Raw genomic sequence first — 17,539 nt, 5'->3', positions numbered from 1 at the left:
GCCCAGTGAAATTTCTTCATACAAACCAGTACCCCATAGTCTTAGAAAGTTGTCCAGAGCTACCTTTACATATATGAATATGTGATTTTCCTGTATTTGAGGTAAAGCCTCTCACTTCCTGATCCTCACCTGAAGGCAAAGGAAAATTGCCCCCAATCAAATCGTACTTCATGTGTTAAATGACTGCTGCACCATCGAATCAGGGGTACAGCTGAGCTCACAGTGGTACTTCCCCTGACAGAGACGAGCCACATGAAGAGCGGTCAAGGTAGTCGCATGGACAATGAGAATAGCTTGGTTTTCAAAGCTGCTGCCTGCATTTAGTCCAGGGAATGCCCCCCTGTTCACCCATGGTCAGCTGGGTAGGGTGGCAGGGCATAAGACAACCAGCAGTGGAAATATTGCCATCAGAGAAGGCTGGAATTTTTTAAGGAATTGGGGCACTTGAAAGACGGCATTAAAAAGGAAAAAAAGAACACTTATGAAATACCTTAATCTTTGATGAACTTGGGTTAATGAAGTTTTGTGACATATTTTGTATTTTGTAACCTCATATCTTTGAGATTGTTGTTTTGGAGGTTAAATATTTTAAAGTTTGCTTAAAAAATTTGAATAGAAGAATAATCAATGTTTATTATAGCAATTGGATAATATATGGAATACCCCCTCCAGTATTAATAGTACATATCAGAATTCAATAAACTTCACCCTTTCTGACTTGTACTACACAACTTACATTAATAAATACCATTCTTGCACCGGCTCTTTGGGGGCTTCATCAGTTGTCTTAAGGACCTTTCTTCTTTAATGATAATTGGATTAGTGTTGTTTAGAGCACCTGTTGTGTTTCATTGACCCTTGATTATGATGATGGTGGTGATTGTGTGTGTGTGTCTGTGTGTGTCTGTGTATGCCTCATACATGTTTCTGAGGATTGATCTCAGGGCCTGGAACATGCAAGGAATGTGCTACCTTTCTAGCCTATAGTGTAGACAGTTTACCACCCAGTGTTGCTTTTTTGAGTCCTCAGTTATGGGCTTTGTCCATGTTTAGAGTTCTCCAATATAATTTTTTATTGAGGGACAAAGTCTTTCATGTGGTGGGCAAGGAGAGGGTGATTGTGTTAAGTGGGAAGGTGTTCATCTTATAAATATCAATTTACAACCCTACATGCTTTGGTATTTGGCTTTCATACATGCAAATATGTGACATATGGAAGGAGTTTTCCTTGAGCTAAATGTATAGAATAGGTTGGGGCCTTTCTTCTGAGTCAGACATTTTTGGTCTTATCTTTGCCTATTCCATGTATTATTTATAATTACATATAGTGCATCTTGTATGTACTAAGGCAAAGTTGCTCTTAGTTTTTTCATTTTTGACATTTTCTGAGGTGTTTTCTTTATGTATAACTTTTTTTAATGGATTAAAACATAGGAATCAAAAGACTGTATTATATATATCAATTCTCTAATTGTACTTTTCCTCTAGAGACCACTTGATCAAAGTGATAAAGGAAAATAGAATGTCTATTTTTAAATGGATTATATTTGTAGGGGAGAAAACCCAAATATCTATTATATGCCAGTTTTCCAATTTTCGTATTATGAAACAATAGTTTGTGTTTATGGAACATCCTTTATAAATTGATTTATTTGATAAAAAAATCATTACAACACATTTATCTTGTCAAGATGAAATTACCTCACTCTAGGAGTGTTCTTTTCTTTGGAGTAGTGGTCGAGGTGACTCAGAGGCCTCAGTGAGTAGGGGGGTCCTGGTGTCACATGTGAATTCTTGATGTTGTCTGCCAGTCACTCTCAAGCCACGTGCAACACTTACCCAGTTTCATGTAGTTTGTGAAGGGAAACTCAGTCACCAGTTTAAAAAAACAGTTTTTAGCATAGATTGCAGAAGGCCAAGAATGCCGAGGGCTTCATATTTAGCTAGCACTCAAGTTTCTGTCAGGCCTTTGAAATCATGAGGTAAATTTGAGCCCTTGATGTTCCCAGAGGGATCTCTTTGTTGGCTTCAGGTTTATCCCTCACAAATGAGTGTGTCTTTGGGGATGGGTGGCTGGCTGAATAGATGTTTATCCCCTGCCTCTACCCAGCCCCACCCCCAAAACTTGAGGGTGGCTGAATTTAGGAATACATTTAGGGAAAACATACAGTTTGTTCACCGGCCAGGTAGGCCACAGTTAGACACAGTGGTTGTGGGAGGCATTTTCACTTGGCTTAGCTAGAACTCTCCAAGGGCAAACGGCTTCCTCAGCGGTGCGAGCATTGCTCTTGTGGATCATTATAAGCAGTGTCCAACTGGCCATTGATGATAGAACTTGTAGAAAATTCCTGTCTGGTTCTAAATGAAAGGTGCATCTCCTCTAATGCCCTTTTCTTATTGGTGATACTGTACTGTGGAGGGAGTTAGATATGTATTTGCCCTTATATCTAAGCCTTCCTCTGTGTGAGTTATCCAGACTGTGTTATGCATGAACAGCTGTAGGTTGTACAGCTCTCCTTGTAGCTGCTGTTGATACTGTAATGTGGGGGCATGCATATATATATATATATATATATATATATATATATATATATATATGCAAGTATACACACATACATACACATGTGTATTACAGAAAAGAGCATTAAGCTTCTCTGGTCAAAGTTAGTGCAAGGGACCTCCCAGCTTTGCAGTGTTGACTGGTAGCTTCGTGGCAGAAGGGAGGGGTCAGTTTGGATGAGGAAAGAAACTGAATAAGTCAGGTGACTTACACTTTAAAATGTACACGTCCAAGACGGAAGACCACTAGTGTCCCACTGAGGTAGACTGTGGTCCTGTATCTCATGAATGAGTACAGTAACCATGCTGGGGAGTGACTACGATCCAGGTGTGCTGCCAGTCAGTGTTTGGGTTTTGCTGTTCAAAGCACTCAGTGCTGTTGATTATCATCTGTCTTCTCATCCCTGGTAGAGAAGCTGGTGCTTACTGCTGGCTTGACTGTTTCCTTCTGTTCCTTTCCCGGCTGTGCTGTCCAGAGCCACCTGTTTGCACGAGTTAGGACTTGCCTTAGCACCTGAGTGCAGAAGCTGAACTTTGCCTTTCTTGTTACCTAGGTTTCCACTTGAGTGGCACAGTGACAGAACCCGCAGTACAATCGGAGCCAGAAACCATTTGCAATGTGGCCATCAGCTTTGATCGTTGCAAGATTACCTCAGTGACCTGCAGCTGTGGAAACAAGGACATATTTTATTGTGCCCATGTTGTGGCACTGTCTTTATACCGCATCCGCAAGCCCGATCAGGTCAAACTACATCTTCCCATTTCAGAGACTCTCTTCCAGATGAACAGAGACCAGCTGCAGAAGTTTGTCCAGTATTTAATTACAGTGCACCACACAGAAGTCTTGCCAACTGCTCAAAAGCTAGCAGATGAAATCCTTTCCCAGAATTCAGAAATCAACCAAGTTCATGGTGAGTATGACAGATGATGTTCATTTTCTCTGGATTATTTTTCATTTATCAGTTCAATTATGCATAAAATGAATTAAGTATGAGAAATAAGTCATCAGTAATGCTCTTTGATAGAGAGAGATTAGCTTAGCTTTGTATCCTACATCATTTCTTTTAAAAGATTTTATGCTAGAAAGCAAGCCCCTTTGAGGGAGAGACTAAGTAATGGGGTCTTGTTAGATGTGGCTGAGGCTGGCCTTGAAATCAAATTTGTCCCTCCTCAGCCTCCTGCCTCTGCTTCCCACGTGCCCTGGGATTCCATGGATGCTATACCACATCTGAAGTAGCAAGCTTTTTGTAATCCAAAATATCTCCTTTGTTAAAAAATTGGTTCTTTAGTATTAAATGAAATGTTACTAAACTAAACTGTTTTTAGTTATGTAAAATGCTTGTCATTTAATTTATACTTTTTAGGACATGAATGTGTACATTTCACTTTGAAATTTACTTTCCAGCCCAGGAATTTCTTATGTGGTACCTTATAAAAGAAAATAAACTTTAGAAAACTATTACAACTTTAGAGTTTATGATATGTATAGCTTTAATGAAAACGGTTTTTCTTTGAAATTAACCCTAAAGAATATATGGAACCATTCAGAAACATCCACCAACATTTTCTCCCGTATATTATACTATTAAAATGTAAATAATAATAGATTGGGGAGATGGCCCATTTATTAAAAGTGCTTACCTTGCAAGCGAAAAGACTGAGTTCCATTTTCAGTGTCCCATGTTAAAAAGCCAGGCATAATGGCACACTTGTAATCCGGTGTATTGGGGAGGCAAACACAGGAAAAATCCTTGGGGCTTGCCATCCAACCTGCCTAGTCTACTTACCAAATTTCATGTCAGCGAGAGACCCTGGCTCACAATCAAACCTGGTGCGTTGCACCTTAAATGTTACACATAAGGCTTTAACTTCTGGCCTCAGCACAGGTTGTGTGTGCTTCTCAAACATGTGGAAGTAATTTTGTAAGCAATTAAAAATACATTGAGGGGCTGGGCACAGTGGCGCACACCTTTAATCCCAGCACCCAGAAGGCAGAGGCAGCCAGCTCTCTGTGAGCTGGAGGCCAGCCTGGTCTACAGAGCTTATTCCAGGACAGCCAGAGCTACACAGAGAGAAAGCCTTTTTCAGAAAACAATAAACAAACAAACAAAGAATACATAAATAGTAAAAATAAATGCATTGAGGTATTACAATCTCGGCTAAGCAGCATAGGGTTCTGATGTTATTAAAATGTATTTAGTTATATTATTTTGAGTCATTCAACCTTCATCTTTTAGTTTTGTGAGTTTTTCAGCACCGTAGCACAAGTAGAAATGTTTAAGGAAAGCCGTATTGGGTCATTGCAAAGCTGTGAGAGGGCACTCTGGAATGAAGTCACAAAAGAGCTGACAAGTGCAGCAGGCCAGCATGTAGGCCGGGCCAGGCAGTAGGCAGCGGTGTGCACTTGTGAGGGGTCCATGCCCTTCTCCGACAGGCCCCCCTGATCTGTATTGTCACCAGTTCCTTGGTGGTAGTGACGCTTTTACATGGTTAAATACTGGTTTAGTATCATCTGTTTTTAAACTCTATCTATTATATAGTATGATTTCTATACGTCTCACTTAAAGTCTTAATAGTAGAATTTACCTATATGGTTTCATGTGCCTGGAATTTATTTGTTGTCATTTCTTGGATGTTTCCCTGTCTAATAGAAATGCAGTATGGCCCTAATACACACCATTTACAAAATAAAAAGCAAAAATAACATTAATGCCAATTTCTGATTTATATTAATAAATATTGCTTCCACAAAAATAAAGTTTGTGTTTTTTAGATCACTATTATACTTATTTTCAGTTTTTTAATATTTGTAAGTAGAATTAAGTATATTCCTCTTAATGAATTAGTTTTATACTGTAATGTTGAGTTGCCAAATGACAAGCAATACCCATAGTTCAAAATGTTTATGTGTCAGTGATGCTGTAAAAAGTGTGTGTGTGCACATGCATGTGTGTGTGTGTGTGTGTGTGTGTGTGTGTGTAGGTTGGCAGGATATTTCTTCTCATAATCATGGGGAAGTTTCTAATTTTTCATGTGAAGTCTGAAATTTGGTATCTGTTTCATGCTCACAACACACCCAGTCACACCAGTCACCTGAAAGTCTGTAACCGTAAGTGGCTGGTGATTACCAGATGGCATCACATTGCTTTGGCGAGCAGATTCTGGGTGTGAGGATGCCACTGTTAATTTGTCCATTCCACCGTTGCTGGGCCTTGTTTACAATAGAGCTGCTAGGAACATTCTATGCGATGTGGTGTTTATGTCAGAGGCAAATTTGCACAGTCAGCTTCCTTCTGGCACTGCCCATGTCGGGCTCTGCTTTGTTGAAGTGGCTGTCATAAGGCGTGGGCAGCATTTTATCTGGCAGAGGCTGGCACGGTTAAATAGCGGGAATATGAATGACTGTGCCGTTGAACATCAGATAGGCTTCTGCCCTACAGAATGATTCTCTTAATCAACCCTTGCTGCCTTGTGAAAATTCAGACCAGCCAAGAGGCATCCCATTTAAGGCAATGGTTCTCAACCTGTGGGTCATGACCCCTTTGGGTTGAACAACCCTTTCAGAGGGGTCACATATCAGAGATCCTGCATATCAGATACTTACATTATGATTCATAACAGTAGCAAAATTACAGTTATGAAGTAGCAATGATACTTTTATAGCTGGGGGTCACCACAACATTGAGGAAGTGAATTCAAGGGTCGCAGCATGGTGGTTGAGAAGCACTGATTTAGGGCTTCTTATTAAAGTGTTCAGTGGACACTGACAAATAGGATATAGTACTTTTTTCTGTTTCCTTTTTCCTTAGTTCAAATAACCCATTGAAACTTTGTTCTCTGAGTTTTACTTTAGCCAAAGGTCCCATCAATAATTACATATTCAATGCATTTATCTTGCTTTGAAGATTAACAGCTCCCTAGGTTTCTTATTCTGGAAATTTTTTAAAAATTCATTACCATGTTGAAATTGTGTCCTGGATGAAATATTATAAACTGTGATTGTTTGCAGGAACGTGTTCATACGGCTTTTTGAGAATGTCTGAGATTTGAATAGCAGTGTTTAAACGAACTGGGAAGAACAGTGAAGGTTCGCTTGGAATCTTGATTTTCAGAGAACTTCTTTATGAGAAGAGCTCTTGAAAGCAGGGAACCAGAGTGGGTTTGGGCCTAGAAATGGGTCATTTACACAAGCTGTCTACTGCCCTCCACTCCAGTGTGAAGTGTGACAGTATTGAAGAGAAGTGGGAACAGGCCAGACACACTGCTACGTGACGAAATGGGCAATGTGTTGTCTGTTAGATTAATGACTTAGTACAGGGTGGGATTACAAGTTATTTGACCACATGGTCCACCTGTTTTCCAATGTCTGTACATAAAACATTCATTTTTCAAATTAAATCTGTTTTCAAAACAGTACTTTCTTGTATGATTATGTGCTTATATTTTTCACTTGAGAAAAATGTCTTGAACACAAATATTATGGTGATAAAATTTTTATCTAAGAAGAAGTACCACTTTTAACTGGAAGATAAATAGGGCCAATATAGGATTTAGACTAAATTATTTTAGTCAGTTTTATGATGACATGGTTTAGCTTGTCTGTGTCCTTTTTGAAAGAAAAGTATAATTCCACTTAAAATTAACAAAAAAAGATGATTATAGTTTTTCTCTGTTCCTTGTGAATTTACTTGATGCTTCTTAAAATTCTTTGAAATATTTTGCTTTTATCTGAGCCATTAAACATTTTTTTTTCATTCATATTCCTTACACAGTAGTGTGTGCATGGTGACTCATCCATTCACAGATACGAGGAGGGCAGTGTGACTACAGACTTGGTCAGGATGGTAGTTCTTGTCAGGTTTTATTTCATTGTGTTTTCATGTAGTTTCCTATATGACTGTATGATAAAATTAATTATTATATTCTCAAAGTGGCTGCAGGATACTTAATATCTTACCAAGGAAATTGTAGTTGTGTATTTTTAAGCAAACCCTTTGCTTTTGTCTTTATATCCTAATAGACCTTCCTGTCTTTGATACTCTTCTTTAGAAAAGAAGCTGATGTCTTTGCTAAGTACTTCTCTATAGATTTGTTGATTTCCGAGCACTGGCTGCCCCCGCTTGTGTGAATTGGTGCTTTTCTGGCTTTGTTTTCTAGTCGAGGAGGTGCACTAGCTAGGTGTGATGGTGTGTGCTGTAATTTCAGGTTCCTAAGGAGGCAGAAGTGCAGCTGTAACTTTGACGCCTGTCTGGTCTATATGTATAGCAGGACCCAGTCTCAAAGCACAGCCCCAAAGGAGTCAGCATCCTAAATTGGCAAATTGAGGCATAGGGACAGAATATTGAACTTGAGAAGTGGAGGCCTAGAGCTATGTATTACCTGAATTGACTGGTTGGAACATTTTCTCTGGTTCTTAAAATGCTTGTCATCTTCTATTACAGCTTTAGAAAAAAATGATGATATGGATATATATGATAATAGTGAAAAGATATTCATGCTTATCTCATTGGGACACTCATACCATAGTTTGAGAAGAGAGCAAAGAGCTGACAAGATGGCTCAGTGGGCAAAGGTGCTTACTCCCAAGCCCAACTACCTGGGTTTAACCCCTGGAACCTGCATGGATGGAAAGAGAGAACTGATTGCCACTGGCTGTCTGCTGACCTCCAGCATGCATGTCATGGCACTTGCACACCCATAAGCCCCTCCCGCATAGTAAATAAAGAATGGGTGATGGAAATGAGAGTTGATTCGTCTATGACACCCATTTCCTCCCCTTTCTCTGCTGAGTCTTTTGTTTACTGACTTCCCTGTAGGCAAACTATTGCAAAGGAACAGGTTACAGGAAGCTGGTGTTGATCTAGACTGTGAGTGAAAAGGAGGTCATTTAGTGATCCCTTCAAACCCAGATCCTGGGCCAATTCTCCAGGTAGGCCAGTGCCCATACATGGACCAGTCAGTGAGGGATTTACTGATACGTCAGATACAGGTTGACTTGATGTCTATTGGCCCATTCAACTCTGACATACCTGTAAGAAACACAAAAGACAACTAGGATCCACACTTTTAAAGTCACATGTCCTGTTGATTTTCCCAGGTGTGCCTTTATCATATTATTGCATTTCTTTTTAAAAATAATCTTGTTATTGAAAATAGATTTTCTTCATACAGTATTCTGATCATGGTACCTTTTTTACAAAACCAAGACTGTAAATCTATCTGTCCTCCTTAATTTAGCCTTCAGATACTGTCTGACTCATTTTAGTCAGATGTCTGTATAAGCCTCCCAGTTATTACCAAACAAGCCTACACAAAAGTTCCCTTTTCATTTGGCTGTAAACATGGAGACTCATATTATGACCTATGTATATTGGTAGACTGTCTGAGCACAACACATAATAAGCACCCCGCATATTTTTTAAAACAATCTCGTGTTTTGTTTTGTTTTGTTTTGTTTTTGAGACAGAGTCTCTGTGTAGCTCTGGCTGTCCTGGAATACATAGAGATCTACCTGCTCCTGCCTCCTGAGTGCTGGGATTAAAGTAAAAGAGTTTTTGTAAAAATTCTATCTTATTCTTTGTGAGAACTTGGTGATTTATTCTGTAAGAATATGTAAACATGTGTTTCAAATCCACTGGTGAGTGACAGTTGAGGTGTCATCTGACGCAGGCTTCATGCTCATTATAATTGGACTTGCTTTAGCAACCAGCCTTTGCAAGTGTCCTAGGGAGATACTTGATTATTCCCAGCCTGTCTTTATTGTGAAGCACTCGAATGTTGACACTTGACACAATCAAAGTATGATCCACTGGTGGTCAATTTAATTAAGAATTAAGAAATACATTGTGTGGAAGAGAACGTTGCTCTAACTATCCTACTGGACAAAGCAGTAATGTGAAACCTAAAGAAAACTCTTTAAGAATTAACTTTGGAAAAAAAAAAATACGGTAGTTATAGAAGTATGTGAAGATAAAAAGACAATTCCTCATTGGTTCCCTGCTCCCAGCACTGGTGTCCCACCATAGTACCCCACACAGACAACATTGTCTATGCTCTGTATGATATACACATATGCACATACAACCTGAAATGGAGTTTTAAAAGAAAATAAAAGTTAAAAACTGCATTTGTAGTTCCTTTTGTAGTGGGGAAGGGGCTTTAGTTTTAGTGTTGCAAATGTCTCTGGTACGGGTACATCTTACCACTAACCTCAAGGAGTGACCTACAAGAGGTGCTCTCCTGTTTTCCCTGCGTGTGTATTGTTCTTAGGAACCTCACTAGGTGAGCTTTTATTTTTGTATTTTAATTTTACTTTTGTAAGTAATAGATTTCCAGTAGTATAAATGCTAGTATTAATGGTGTGTGCATTTTGGATTTTATAATTTCTACAAAATCTCCCTCTAAAAATTACATTTTACTCACAATCATAACCAAAATTTCATGAATTCAATATATCTTTAAAAGTATTGGTGGACTCTGATTATATGTATGTTATAGTATGTCTTTCACACAGAGTCTCCACATTTCACTTTAGCAAAGCCTTGAAGCTTAATGTCTCTTAATTTGGAGGAACTACAAAATGTCTAGCCCATGAGGAATTTTTTCAGGTATAATGCAGAGATAGGCTAGGTACTTGAGCTCAGTAGCTTTCATTGTGTCCCTTTTCATCCAGATTCAGTCATCTTTGACACCCTCATTTATGGAGTCTCCTCTGTTCCTTTCTCCTTTAGTTGAGGCCCCCCCCATGTTGGTTAGAAGAGCAGATTGCTCTTGTTGCCCACAAGTGGCTCTCTCATGCCTCCCCCTGTAGCCAGTTCAGTATTTAAGAAGAGTTCCATCTTCAAAGTCTGACTAATCTGCGTCAGAATGTAGCCTCTGGTCTCTGTGTTTTCAAGCCTAGTTACTGGGGCAAGTAATCTTCTTAGGCCTCAGTTTCCTATTTCACAAGATGGGGAAAGGTAACAATACTAGATCCTGTTATCTCCATCACTGTAGTGTGACACTTGACCTGTATCTGTAGATTTGTAAGGTTAGTAGTAAATAATGGGGGAAAATATTTGTGGATTTTGTTTTTATTTGTCCATTGTTTTTGTTGTTTGGTTGGTTGTTTTTAAACAGACTTGTCTCCTGGACTTCTGGGACTATAGGTGTATGCCACAATACCCAGCTCACAAACCAGCATTTTAAAGCATCATTTGAAATAAGCAGAGCAGATTATTGCTAGAGCCCTTTCTAATATGGCTGAAAAGTTTGATTTACAAAAACAAAACCTTCTGAGAACTTTGCATAGATAGTCATATTTGTGTGCCAAATGATTGTTAGTACATTTTCTCAGATAAATATCGGACAGTGACTTAGTTGCTACTGTGCAGTGTTTTTATGCTGTTTATATTCTGCCTGTTTAATGGGTGTTGGAAAATGGTTACATGCTTTATTGCTTTTTTTACCCATAAAAGATACATGAATATACCCCTGAAGACTGAAGTAAATTAAATGATAATAAAAGATGAGTAATGGTCAGAAAGAGGGAAATGATGGGAGAGAGACTGGAAACTGAGGAGTTCTATTTGAGGACCCTGAGATACTTTCATTGGCAAGTGCTGCTAATTTACTTCCTTGGCATTTAGCTAAAGGAAGCTGATTGGCTGGAGCAGAAGCTCCTCTGCTGTCACCTCACAGCTTCTGGAGAAGCCACCCCATTCCCTCCTGGTAGCAGGACTGCAGGAGATGAATGGAGAGGAGCTGAGGACGGGTCTTGTTTGAATTACAACATAATTGTTAAGTGAAATACAAGCATTAGTCTACATCATCTTAAAATGAAAATTAAGAATGAAGTGTAAGTCTTTTCTAAAGAACATTTCTATTCGTTATCATTTTTATCACTATCACTTTATCTATTATCATTTTTTGAAGTGTTCTACTTTTCTCTGTTCCAGAGAAAGACTTGTTTTGAGTCTTGAGTTACCAGACTTTGCTGTTTTGCCCCTTTATCCTCAGAGCCCAATGGTTGATACATGATGTTGCCTTTAGTTTGTAAGATGGGTGCACCCATTGACTTAATGTTTTCTAGCTTAAAACTACATAGTGTTCTTCCATAGGTTGTCCCCAAAAGAGACGAAATTAGTTACCTCTGCAGGAAAGACATCTGCCTAAATAGAGCAAATTCAATAATTTCAGCAAAAAGGAATATTAATTCTAAGTTTAAATGGCTAGAAGCATTTGGGGGCCAGTGAGATGGCTCAATAGGTAAGGCTCTTGCCGTCTGATGACATGAGTTTGATTCCAGAATTGATATGATACAGAGAATTGACTTGCACATGCACATATACACTAAATAAATACAGAAAAATAAATTCTTGAAATGGTAGTTTTATGGAAGCAGGTCACAGTAGAGCAGGAGAAGAGAAAGAATTTATTCATTTGTTTTATTTATTTATTTATCTATCTATTTATTTATTTATTTATTTATTTATTTATTTATTTATTTATTTATTTAAGGCAGGATTTCTCTGTGTAGCCCTGGCTGTCTTGGAACTTATTCTGTAGACCAGGCTGGCCTCCAACTCAGAGATCCTCCTGTCTCTGCCTCTCAGATGCTGAGATTAAAGGCATGCACCACCACTGTCCAGCTAGAAGAGAAAGAATTGCCTTCTCATCCTACAGTAGAACTGTGTGTGGGGGCCAAACACAGCAGAAACCTACTGTGCTTATGTCTTCATGTTTTAACATGCAAGATGATTTGCGTTACCTAATGCTGAGAAGTGACAGCATCCCCAGTGAGGTAGCTGTTTCAGTAACTATCTGTGCTTCAGTCAGAACAGGGGAGAGGTGCTGCGTGCTACCTCGGGACCCTTAGTGCTTTTCTTCATTCACTGTTAAGGTCCCCATCCTGCCGAGATACTTAACATTCTCTCCAACTACAGAATCCTTGTTCTTCCTCGTTTCTTAGTTCAAAGAGAAAACTTGGATTCAGTAGGTGTGAAGTGGTGCCAAGATATCCAGTATGCCCTGGGAATTCTGATAGGTTTGAATTGAGGGAAGTGTTGTGATAGGGAACAGAACCGAAGTAAGTAGACAGTGGTTCTTCATGTCCGTGACTTCTCCTTTACTTCTTCCTCTGGTGTCACATGACCAAGGTGGGAAGTAAGTCAGACTCACATATCTATCTGAGAACAATAGACAATTAGCTGTTTCACTGTCCCCTACACCCCCTAAAAATAGTTTCCCTTTTCCCCAAAGGCTTGCAATTGAATTGAACTCGTAATAAAAGACCTCCATCCCCTTCTTCTTTTTGATACTTTCCTCTAAGTGATTGGTTCCCAGATGGTTGCGACAGTAGGGACAAGTAAAATCCTCACTTGTTCACAGCTTGGACATCAGCCTAATTGCCCAGTCCCTGATTAGAGCAACTTTCCCCTCTTTCTGGGGAAGTCTTTCCAGCTCTTCTAAGAGGATACTCATTCCCACTGCCCTCAATGCTTTTCCTCCAGCATGCAAATGTGAGCCTTCACTGGGGCTCTCTCCTGGGTGCCTTTTTGAACCTGCACTGCCTCCCATGGCATGGCCTCCTTCCTGTTGATGTCCTTTGCCCTCCTTTGTCCTGTCCCCAACGTATTCCAGATTCACTATATTTAAAACTGAACTCCCCCATTTGAGCCTTCTCTGTGTCAGTGAACTGTCCCATATTCTGTATAGTAGTTTAATCTAGAAACCAATGCCTGTCCACATCCCATGATTCCTTACACATTTACATCTTCACCAAGTCTGCTTGCATCCGTGTTGTCTTTTCCAGACTGTTTGTGTAAGGAGATAATAATGCATAACTTCTTTTAAAAAGCTTCGTCATCAACATGAAATTAGTGTATTCGCGTATATTTTTCTTCTCGTTATTTTCATTCGACAATATTTTTAGATTAGTTGTGCTCCATTTTAATACATGGAGACTGTCCCCATTCATTTTTGTGGATGCATAATTAATATTTCATGGTAAGAATGTTGCAGTTGATGCATATCAGGTTGAAGAGTATGCCATTCTTCTACTTCAGGTAATGTCTTCATGAGTTCCTGTTCATTGTCCCAAGGGACGAGACTCTGAGCTCCTCAACTGCGAAGCCTGAGAACCTTTGTTTCTTCAGGAGTATCTTGTGCTGCTCTGCCCTGGCCCTCGGCTCTTGGGCTGAGTGGACTTTCATTTCTATGTACTATGCTTCTTTCTGCCTAAGGCCTTTGCCCAAGTTCTTTTTTTAGTCCCACATGTGACCCATCCCTCTTTTCCCTGCCTTTAGTGGACTTCTAATTAGCTTCTAATCTGCTTAAGGCAGATCTCAGCTCATTGCCATTTCCTGAATGTATTTTATTCTAGCAATCCATGGCTAACTCAGAGTTCTGGTAAGTCTCCCAATCTCTGACTTTAAGGAACTGTCACCATTCAGCACTATACATACACACATGCACATACATGTACATATCACACATTTGCATTATTATTATTATTATTATTGCACTGCTTTTTCTCTTACTCAAAACCATACTTTCCAAATAGTGTGTTGCAATTCCACTATGGTATAGTATTAGTGTAAAGAATTATAACAAGTCATTTTAAAAATGAAATAAAATAGCAACTATCAGGGCATTTCATTTATGCCAAGGGTGTTTCTTTCCAGTCAGACTTTCCAATTTAGTATGTAGCTGTGGTCATATAAGTACATAAACGCACAAGCATATTAGGCACAGTATAAGTGGTATTATGTAGGTTCTAGATAAAAAAACTAGGCTTTAAATTAGTTAAGAACAGGAATTTTGTGTGTTTTGAGTATCATTATATTTCCATGTCTTGCTAAGAAGCAGGCTGGCAGAATTGCCACTGTGGATATACTGACTGAAAGAATAAATGCCACTTTTTAGGATTTATCTTACTGTGGCCCTCCACTAAGGTCCAGCAGACCCAGTTTCTAGGGAGACATTAGTGATTATCTCCTTGACCAGTTGACTTTGCATTCGATTATTAAATGACAAGTGACAGAATCCTATCTATGTCTAAAGGCTCATAATGATACAAGACAGCAGAAGTGGAATGCTCTCATATTTAAGACCTATTTCATATAGATCTTAGACCTTAAAATGCCATTATTTTATTTTCTTAACAAATAATAAAGCTTACAATTTTTCCTTAAGTATCTGGATCACTTGAATTTCTAAGGTAGCCTTCACTCACTGGGTTATTTCATAGCTGTTGTCTTTTCTGTGTACTTCAGCAATAAAATATTTATGCAGTTGGCAAGGTAATACTACAACCTGAGTTAGTGCAACAGCTGCACCGCCTGCTCCCATGTGTCTTGATTTCCCTTTGTAATCTTCCGTTTTCTGCACTAAAGGCTTACGTCAGCATGCTGTTTTTACAGAAGCAGATAATTGTGAGGCTTCTTGAGTTAACGTACTGTGCTGGAGTGACTTGCTCTGTATTTTCTGGGCGTCTTTGAGAAATATTTTTCTAGTATGTTCTACATAGATTTTCCTACATCATGCATTTACAATAAGATACCTTTAATTCTTTTTTTGTTTGTTTGTTTGTTTGTTGTTTTGTTTTGTTTTTGAGGCCGTTTCTCTGTATAGCCCTGGCTGTACTGGAACTAGCTATGTAGACCAGGCTGGACTTAAACTCAGACATCCACCTGCCTCTGCCTCCCATGTGTTGGGATTAAAGGCGTGCACCACTTCCACCCCGTGACACTATAATTTTTTAGAAAACTTGTACAGTTCTCTTTAGAAACAAGAGGCTCTATGTTTATAAAGTGAAAATACTTGAGTTCTACAGTAATCTGCATTTGACTAAGTACAGACAAGGAAAGTCTTGGGAATCAAAGGTGTCTTGCATTTCTTTTAGTCATAAATGGGTCTGCATAATTGAAATTGAGCTGAGCTTTAAAAGTGTAGGCCCCAGAGAGTCTGAACTCTTTCTGCATTTGCAGTTAGCACCTCCGAGACAGTTTTAATGCAGCCCATGTCACTTTGCTTTGCAGGTGCTCCTGATCCCACGGCAGGTGCTAGCATCGACGATGAGAACTGTTGGCACTTGGATGAGGAGCAGGTGCAGGAGCAGGTTAAACTGTTCCTTTCCCAGGGCGGGTACCACGGCTCGGGGAAGCAACTCAACTTGCTCTTTGCAAAGGTACGGTTGTCTGTTTCAGAGAAGTATTCCAAGTGTAGGAGCTTATGTAGTAACTGTCTAAGATCCTGTATGGATTCGAATGGAGATTTTAAGCCAATGAGCTAGTGAGAAACCTGTATATAATACAGGCTTTAACTTGTGTAAGTAACCTTCTGTACCATGTGCAGGCATTTTTGTCTCTCTTAGTTACTATAAAATGATGATAATTTGTTACAGTTTTTAAAAACTTTCCCTGGGGTGATGGTGGCACATGTCTTTAATGCTGGCACTTGGGAGAAAGAGACAGACAGATCTCTGAGTTTGAGGTCAGCCTGGACTACAGAGCAAGTTCCAGGACAGCCATGGCTGTTACACAGAAAAACCTTGTCTCCAAAACAAACAAACCCCAAAACTTCAACTTAACATTTCTTTTACACATATACCTTAAAAATTCCAGTTATACTTAACATTATTTTCAAAAGTGTGAGTTAGTTTCATAGACTTCAGAGTTCTACTGTAAGTGTATGGACTAAAAACTTGGGGAAATTATTTGCCAGTTTTCTCATCTGTACAACTAAAAGTAACTTCTCTTCCCATTGTTTTGATAATAGTACTAAATAATAGGGTCGTGTTTATTTCATCCACTAAAAATTGATGGCCTAAGAAATACCTGTATCCTTAACGCAAGTTTTTGTGATCAGAAGCTTTGCAAAGCATTTGGTGTACCGTAAAATAATTTCTAAATACTGGATAAAGTGCTTTTTTTGAAACTAATACTAGGGTAGCGAGATGAATTGGTGGGTAAAATGCTCCCTGTCCAAGCATGTGAGCCTGAGTTAAGAGTCTCCAGAGCCTACAGAAAGCTTGGTGTGGAGGTGGCATGCCTGTATTCTGAGCCTTACAGGGTGGAGTCAAGCCAGCCCAGCCAATTGGTGAGCTCCAGGTTTGGTTATGGACTTTGTCTTGGGGGTGGGGGAAGGGAAGGAAGGGGAAGAGAGATCTGCAAAGTCATAAAGGAGGACACACTATTATCAGCCTCTTGTGGTTGATACATTGTGTACCCCAATAAACTTATCAGGGGGTCAGAGAGCAGAACAGCCACTATATTAAACATAGAGGTTAGGTAGTGGTAGCACACGCCTTTTAATTTTAGCATTCCAGAGGCTGACATCTATCGGATCTCTGGGAGTTCAAGGCCACACTGGAAACAGCCAGGCAGGGTGACACACACCTTTAATCCCAACACTTGAGATCTCATGTCTTGCTTGGGAAAGAACACACGCCTTTAATCCAAGGAAGTGATGGCAGGAAACAGAAAGATATAAGGCATGAGGACCAGGAACTAGAGACTTCTAAGCTTTTAGGCTTTTAGCAGCAGTTCAGCTGAGATCAGTTTGGATGGGGACTCAGAGGCTTCCAATTTGAGGAATCAGGATCGACTGAGAAGTTGGTGAAGTAAGGTTAGCTTTGGCTTGTTCTGCTTCTCTGATCTTTCAGAATTCACCCCAATATCTGGCTCTGGGTTTGTTTGGGTTTTTTTAATTAATAAGACTGTTTAGCAATTTGTTTTATAGCCTCTGGCCTGTACTCTTATGAGCACACATGTGCTTGATTACCTCCATATAACACATATGCCCTGCCTTTTACCCTCAAACTTTAATGTCAAACCATTGTCCTTCCCTTAAAGGTATAGTCATTATTGTAGATAATGTGTTAAAAATATTTTGAAAGGAACAGTTAGCTTTATGAATTGATGCTTTTGTTAAACAGCTTCTCTAGTATTCACAAAAATTAAAAGTGATGAGTTTATATTTTGTGTTCATTTATTTTTAA

The 17,539-nt window shown here is 39.3% G+C and overlaps 1 protein-coding gene across 1 annotated transcript in view; it reads left to right on the top strand.

The window, feature by feature from the left end:
- Zswim6 (zinc finger SWIM-type containing 6) overlaps window positions 1-17,539 on the top strand; it is a 179,804-nt gene that overhangs the window by 110,294 nt on the left and 51,971 nt on the right. The window contains exons 2-3 of the mRNA XM_036207028.1: window positions 3,114-3,470; window positions 15,579-15,727. Of these exons, the coding sequence (XP_036062921.1) occupies window positions 3,114-3,470; window positions 15,579-15,727 (506 nt within the window). The remainder of the gene's footprint in view (window positions 1-3,113; window positions 3,471-15,578; window positions 15,728-17,539) is intronic.

This window comes from Onychomys torridus, chromosome 15, assembly GCF_903995425.1.
Source record: "Onychomys torridus chromosome 15, mOncTor1.1, whole genome shotgun sequence".
Lineage (NCBI taxonomy): Eukaryota > Metazoa > Chordata > Mammalia > Rodentia > Cricetidae > Onychomys > Onychomys torridus.
Note: the sequence above shows the minus strand (reverse complement) of the source record. Positions and strands in the feature narration are given on the sequence as shown.